Below are 7,855 nucleotides of genomic sequence, written 5' to 3'. Positions count from 1 at the left end.
GTAAGCCGTAAGCCACTGGATAAATGAGTCTCAACAGGAAAGGAAGCCACCTCAACTACTAGAGGAGCCCGAGCAAAGGGGGATCTCAACCATACACTATCTTCTTCGATGTGTAAGTGCAGAGTGGAAAATACCTACTTGCTGAAAAGATAGTGTAACCTAAGAGTAAAACCCTAAAATTACCGAGGGATAATCATGAAGTCTCTTGTAAGCCCACCTAGATATGGGAGGGCTGCCTCTCAATTTTAGCCAAGTATATAAAATTAATGTGTTGTTTGACTATCTCTTGTGCAAAGTTGTCAAGTTCTTCCAGTAGGTCGATATTTATTTCCCTTCTCACATCTTTAGATAACTTGGTACTTTTAATTTCTCGATCAAATCCACTGGTTTACATGTAATTAAAAGTCGTGATGAAAGGTTAACATGTAATCACTAAAACAATTCCTCCCCAATTCTCACCCCTCCCATGTTACTCAAACAACACGAGTTTATCCTTAATTAGCATTAAATTTACCGGTTTAGTTCATATTCCCGTAGTTTCAATTGCCCCAACCAAACTGGCTATATACGCAAATTGAGCATAGCTCAGCTTGTTTATTCTTGTGGTGGAAGCAACCCATCAGAGTTTAAGTTCTAGACTTATACTGATGCTCACATTTTTTTATATTTTGCATTTATTCAGTAGGAGATATTCCTATCGACTACAAGGTGCGTCCGTTCATAGAGATAAGTGTACGTGCTTGCATATGAACATATATGCAATTGTATTTTGTAAAAGAAAAGGCTATGTATGTTTTGATCCATGGGACAAGAGATAAAATACAGACAAAACGGCCCCACACCACATGACACGCGGAGGGCGCCCCGGGGCCAGAACCTTTCAACGGTCAAACGGACAGGTTTTAGTAATTAATTAATCAACGAGTAAATGAATCCCCCAACGCAATTAATTAATTAATCACATCTTTTTTTTCCTCCTCCGCATTATAACCTCTTTTTTCCCCTGGCCACCCCTCCCTCTCATTTGCTCTGCTCGCTCGCTCGCCGCCCCCTCCTCTCCTCCGATCCTCCCCCCACGTCCCGCGCCGGAGCTGGGGAGGGAGGGGGGAAATTCACCCCTGCGTCAGGCGGATTCCGCCCCGGATCCCCGCGTCGGGCAGGCCGGCCTTCTGATCCGGCAGGTAATCGATCGATCAATCCTATCCCGGTTCAGGTCCGATCCGTCGATTCCGGCTGGTCTTTGCGCGAGCGTGAGGGAGGAATCCGTGGTTCTAGGGTTTGGTGGTCTTAGGGTGCTGCGTTTTAGGTGCTGGCCTGCCCTCTGTTCGGATGATAGGTGTTTGTTTTCCTTTTTTCCCCTCTTCTGGCTTGCAAAATTTGGAGCTCGGAGCTCGATTGCGTCCTCTGCTGGTTTCTCGGCGATCCTGAATGTCTTTGGATTGGAGGGGAGTTGGTGAGTATGGACGCGGGCTTCGATGGAAACATGGTGATCTGGATCGAGAATTCTGTCGTTCCAGGCAAGGAGACACGAATTGGTCAACAAGCTTCGGAGGCTAACGGCGGGTATCGAGTTTGCTGAGTATGTCCTGCGTGATCAGACTTTTAGAAAGAGCTTTATGATATGTAGGAACTACAGTCTAATTCTGCTTTGTCACGAGACCTGGATTGAGCCACCCAGAACATGCTCTCCAATATCGATAGGAATTTGGCAGTCGAGAGGGCGCTGGGAGTGTAAAATTACAACCTTTTCAGTATCTTAAAGCCTATCAAGCAATAGAAATTGTCTGCAACCATAAGTGGACGTCCTTAGACATCCTGGTCACCTGCTTTAAGCGATCGACTTGCCTGTACGTTTTTGACTCACAGTAATGCTGCCTTTTGCAGGTTAACCAAGTACGGTGCATTCTGAACGGTAGCCTGTAACTCTTATTGGGTAATTCTACCACATTATGGCCTCGGTTGGTGCGGTGCGTCCTTCCTCGCGCTTCCAGAATGACACGAGTACTAGTGGTGATGCCGACCGACTTCCGAACGAGATGGGCAGTATGAGCATAAGGGATGACAGGGTAATAATCTCCCTAGAGTGGTTGACCAATTCATCTTATGTCTTTTGGCAGGTGATCAGTTCCTAATTTTGTTTCTGAATAACGCAGGACACTGAAGATATAGTAGTCAACGGCAATGGGACGGAACCGGGCCATATTATAGTCACAAGCATTGAGGGAAGAAATGGGCAAGCAAAACAGGTATGTAAAAAATCTATATTAAGTGGTGTTTTTGCAATCCTCTCTGTAGCTCAATAACTTCCGTCCACTAAGTTATCTATCTGCATTGCAGACCATTAGCTACATGGCTGAGCGCGTGGTTGGTAATGGGTCATTTGGAACTGTTTTCCAGGTTTGTTACTGGATAATCAGTACCCCCTCCGACTCAAAATGTAAGAGATTTTTGACACGTCTTACATTTTGAGACAGAGGGAGTATTATTTAGTTTCATGATGTGTTAATCTTTGCACACATTAATTTAGTAATTCCTGATGGCCCCAACTTTTTTGAATGATCTTGCATAGGCCAAGTGTCTTGAAACTGGCGAGACAGTGGCTATAAAGAAGGTTCTTCAAGACAAGAGATACAAGAACCGTGAGCTGCAAACGATGCGAGTTCTTGACCACCCAAATGTTGTGGCTTTAAAGCATTGTTTTTTCTCAAAGACTGAGAAGGAGGAGCTTTACCTCAACCTGGTGCTTGAGTATGTTCCGGAGACTGCTCATCGTGTCATTAAGCATTACAACAAGATGAACCAACGCATGCCCCTGATATATGCAAAACTGTACATGTATCAGGTAAAGTTCATGTTTTTTCATGCCAAAAATCTGTTAGTAATCTATTCAAGAACTACTTAGTACTGACCATAACCTATGAAATTGATTATAATTTACAGATATGTAGATCTTTGGCATACATTCACAACAGCATTGGAGTATGTCACAGAGATATTAAGCCTCAAAATCTTCTGGTGCGTACAAATCGATCGAATACTTTCTGACGCATTTAATGTATAGTCAAGCACTACTTTTGGTGTAGTCAGATGATTTGATGAAAAAATATTTTTGCCAGGTGAATCCACATACTCATCAGTTGAAATTATGTGACTTTGGAAGCGCGAAAGTGCTGGTATGATCACACATTACCTGATATTCACACTTGCACGACATTGGCATTTTGATGTTGTCTAATTATTTTTTACTTTCAATAGGTAAAAGGAGAGCCAAATATTTCCTATATCTGTTCAAGGTACTATAGAGCCCCAGAGCTCATATTTGGTGCTACTGAATACACAACAGCAATTGATGTTTGGTCTGCTGGCTGTGTTCTTGCTGAACTCCTTCTAGGACAGGTATGTGATCACACAATTTATATGTGATTATTAAACTATCCAGCCTATGGGATCTGTCAGCCTAAGATCTATTCTCTTCTTTAATAGCCTATATTCCCTGGGGACAGTGGTGTTGATCAGCTTGTTGAAATCATCAAGGTACATTTACAATCTTTCTCCCCAGCAAGTTGCTCTCTGTTTAATTGTATTTGCTCCTATTTACATTGTTTCCAAGGAAGTTACCATCTTTTAGTTGTATTTACACCTACTTACATTGTTTCATATCAGGTTTTAGGTACCCCTACACGAGAAGAAATTAAGTGCATGAATCCAAATTATACTGAGTTTAAATTCCCGCAAATCAAAGCTCACCCATGGCACAAGGTAGGAACCTTGTGTTAGCTGTTTTACTTGCCTCTAAGGCTGCAGTATAACATTACTGTTTTCATCCCCATCAGATCTTCCATAAAAGAATGCCTGCTGAAGCAGTAGATCTTGTCTCCAGACTCTTGCAATATTCACCAAGCCTGCGTTCAACTGCTGTGAGTGTTGCTACATTGTTTGAGCAAATGCTGTTTCCTTAAGAAGTTCGATTTATTGTCATCACTGAATTAAATGCTTTTGCTTCCCTGTATTCGAACAGACTCAGTTTTGTGCAAGCTGTAGCTGACATTCCTACTTGCTTTCCTGATACAGTTGGAAGCATTAATTCATCCATTCTTCGATGAACTTCGGGACCCAAACACCCGCTTACCGAACGGCCGTTTTCTTCCTCCACTCTTTAACTTCAAGCCCCATGGTAAGTCTACAATATCAATTCTCACTCGCACTATAACCCCACATCAACTACTTATCTTCAACTCCGGCGTGCTGGGCTTGAACAGAGTTGAAGGGCGTGCCGATGGACATCCTGGTGAAGCTCATCCCTGAACATGCTCGGAAGAACTGTGCCTTTGTAGGATGGTGATCCGTCAGACGGCTGCTTGAAGTTTAGTTCAGAACAAATCCGATTGTCGTCTACTAGAAACCCCAGGAGTTTGAGATTGCCTGCAGCCACATGGGATATAGGCGATGACACATGTGATTATTATTCTTTTTCTCGTCCGGGACCTCGATGTCATGTATTCTTTCCCCCTACTGCCGATGTAACAAAGCCACCCATGATTCTGTAAGTAGATGAGAAGTGTTTCGACCGTTCTCCCCTGAGCTCATGTGCTATGCAAGTAAGGATGCACCCTATGTACCGCCAATATTTGGTCCAGTATTTGTTCATGGATCGAGGCTATAATTCATTTGTACTCATCACATTGTTCTGTCAGATACTGTCAAGTTTTTCAATTTTGCTATCTGGTACAAACTGAACAAGTTGACAAATCCTCAGAACCACTAAGTTTTTTTTTTTTGTGGGTAAGAACCACTAAGTTGTTGAACTTGAGTAGGTACTGCTGCCTCATGTTTGTATCATAGCAAATCAACCGAACTTGGATTCTTGGCTATGACCGAACTGTTTTATCGGTGCCAGTGTTTTGAAAATACTTTTAACTGAATTGTTCTAATATTTTTATCTTGGCTGTGAAGGACCTACTATATCATGTCACAAATTCATGCACGACATTGTTCTTCACAGGTACCGTGCCATGCATCCCGCTTTTGATAGTCCGGGAGGTGCCGTGCGAAGATGTGCAAGCAGGCCGCTGCACCGTGTGAGTTGACGGGACGGGAGGTGTGCAAGCAGGCTGCTGCATAGGCTTACCGGGAGGCGAGCCCTTTGACTTCCCTCCTCCGCCTGCCTTTTCTCCCAACTGCCCCCTTAGTGGCGTTGAGACGCTGTTTAATAAACCGTTGCACTCCCTGCTCTCGCTACAATCCTCTTTTGATCCCCCCTCCGATTCACCTCTCGCCCGCCTGGCTCCAATAAGTCAGACCTTGCCACACACCATGGTGCAGCAGGATGGGCTGCCCCTAGTCTTCCACTTTGCTGAGGAAGACTGACCTTGCTGCACACAATGACGCAGCAGGATGGGCTGCCCCTAGTCTTTCACTTTGCCAAGGAAGACCGCGAGCCAGAGGAGCAAGAATATAAGGAGCTATGGGACGATTTTGACAGGGCCTTGATGAAGTCGCCGCGACTGCTCCCGCGCCCGTGCCAGCTCCTGTTTCCACGCCCGCGCCAGCAGTGTCCATGTCTGTGGCATTGATGGTTTGGGCACCGCACATCGTTGCCTGGCTTGAAGCTGCAGGGATCCACGAAGTCCTCGCCGATGTGCACGTGCACAACGCCTGCACTAGCACCTGCGCCCATGCACGCGCTTGTCCCTACCTTGCATGTGCCAGTGCCCGCCTTAGCGGCATGGCTGCCGTCGTCGATATCTTCCTTGCAGCGCCGCCAGTCGCCGCTCCCCTGCCCGTCAACCGGCTCCTGGACGCGGAAGTCCAGAACATTCTGGCCTTACTTGAAGCTTGGCCTAATGTCTGGGAGTACACCAACACCGACGCAAGATGCAGCCATAATTAGTTTGTTTGTTTAAATACTGTAGTTCGATCGTATGAATGTAAAAGTCACAGTGTGACTATGAAATGTATGGTTTGATCATTTGAGTGTTCTGCTAGAATGAAGAAGGGGAGTGGTGTTGTCACAGGAGTGAACCCTCTGTATCTAATCACACACCGGTCTCCATAAGTTGTGTGTGAAATGACTATAGTTATCACAGACAATTGACTTTCTGAAACCATGAGTCGTATAATGCAAACAATTTACTTAAGGAAACCGTGGGCGATAACTAACAACTTTGCAAACGATTCTTCGTCGAACATGTATGTACTATGTCACAAATAGTTTTGTTTCCTTGGTCGTGCGCGATGGCCGTCTGGTCGCATACATTTATTTTTCTGTACAAACAGTTTTATATTCATACCATCTAAAATGTTGACATGGCACCCATTGCTTCCCCATCGTGTGCAATTATGGGGTCTTAATAGTTCCCTTTTGTACTAGTGTCCTCGCAAAAAAAAGGAAAGTTAAAGAGGCCTTGGCGGACGATGCTTGGATCCACAAGATAAAACTCAATATGACCTTCCCATGGAGCACCTTAGACAATTTTCACGCTTTGAGAGCACCTTCGCCACACCCATATCTCTGAGGACGTCGTGGACGAAATGATTCGGAAGCACTCGATGAATGGGCATCATTCTTAGGCCTAGACATATAATGTGCAATTCACTGGATCAAGGTGCACCACCTTGCACTGTTACATCTGAAACGTTTGGGCTCCTTCGGAGGTGATTTTTTGCATGGCTTGCAAACCAACATAGATTTGGACGGCCCATAGGCTTGCTAGGAGGGGTTGGCAAAATTGTGGCCTTTGTTCGCTTTGTCAGTGGGTGCAAGAGAGTGGAAGCCATCTTTTCTTCAAGTGTCATTTCACTATTAGAATTTGGAACTTCGTCAAAGATTGGCTTGGCGTTCATGCGGTTAACACGGAAACTTGGGGGCCGTTGCACTCTCCGTTCCATTGGTGGCGCAATATGTCTGGCAACAACATCCCTGATGGGAAGGCCATGGGTCTCTCACCATGCTAGTTGGTTGGATTATTTGAAATAAAATAAACGCTCACTACTAGGGAAAACCTTATACACAGAATCTTAGCAGCAGCGTGGTTTAAAAACAGACGTTACTGATAATTAGCGAGCTTCAGAAAAGAACGCTACTAATATCTAAGTAGCAGTAGCGCTCTAGGTGAAACGAGCGCTACTACTATAATTGTCACGGTGTTGCCTCCAGGCTAGATATAGTAGTAGCGCCCTTCCAAGGGACACGCTACTGCTAAAGTACTTAGTAGCAGCGTTTTTCCTCAAAACTCGCTACTGCTAAGTATCACCGCAACTAATTAAGTTTAGTCCCATACTGCTAAGCGAACAAGGTGTTTACCACCTTAAATATGTTACTTCTCAACCTATCTCAAGCACTTGGTCTTCATTGAACTATATGTGTATGATTTGTGGCTGCAATATGAATCCTCGCCTGTACCTATACAGGTACAGTGATGATTCATATTGACTATTTAGATTCTACACAAAAAGATCAATGATGATCAATGTATATTTTTGATGTTTTTACATTGCTTAGACTTAGAGCGTTTTTCTAGGACAAAGCGTTACTGATATTGGGATAAACAAAAGAAATAACTGCTTCCATTAGCAGTAGCGTTTTTTCACTAAAACGCGCTATAGATAAGTTAGCTATATCGCGTTTTCCTTATGATCGCTACTGCTAGTTCGACTTAACCGCCCTCGGCTCAAAATTTCGCTAAGTCCTCCTTTCACCCCCCCGCGACCTGTTCCCCTACTCCTGTCGCCGCCGCCCGAGAGCCCGAGCCTGCCCTCACCGCCGCCGCCCGAGCCCGCCCTCAACCTCACCGCCGTCGCCCGCCGCCGCTCTCGATCACACTGTCGTCGCCCTCGACCTCACCGCCGTCGCCCT

General features: G+C 45.0%; 1 protein-coding gene across 1 annotated transcript; it reads left to right on the top strand.

Moving 5' to 3' along the window:
* The first annotated feature begins 992 nt into the window (after positions 1-992).
* Positions 993-4,713, top strand: LOC123110560 (shaggy-related protein kinase alpha). Its single transcript, XM_044531117.1, has 13 exons — positions 993-1,181; positions 1,885-2,066; positions 2,154-2,246; positions 2,338-2,397; positions 2,570-2,842; positions 2,941-3,015; positions 3,117-3,173; positions 3,256-3,396; positions 3,484-3,534; positions 3,664-3,759; positions 3,834-3,917; positions 4,072-4,174; positions 4,260-4,713. The coding sequence occupies exons 2-13, from the start codon at positions 1,950-1,952 to the stop codon at positions 4,340-4,342; spliced, it is 1,233 nt and encodes a 410-aa protein (XP_044387052.1). The 5' UTR covers positions 993-1,181; positions 1,885-1,949; the 3' UTR covers positions 4,343-4,713.
* The last annotated feature ends 3,142 nt before the right edge of the window (positions 4,714-7,855 follow it).

Source organism: Triticum aestivum, chromosome 1B (genome assembly GCF_018294505.1).
Source record: "Triticum aestivum cultivar Chinese Spring chromosome 1B, IWGSC CS RefSeq v2.1, whole genome shotgun sequence".
Taxonomy (NCBI): Eukaryota; Viridiplantae; Streptophyta; class Magnoliopsida; order Poales; family Poaceae; genus Triticum; species Triticum aestivum.
The sequence above is the reverse complement of the archived record's forward strand: the minus strand, read 5'-3'. Positions and strand labels throughout refer to the sequence as shown.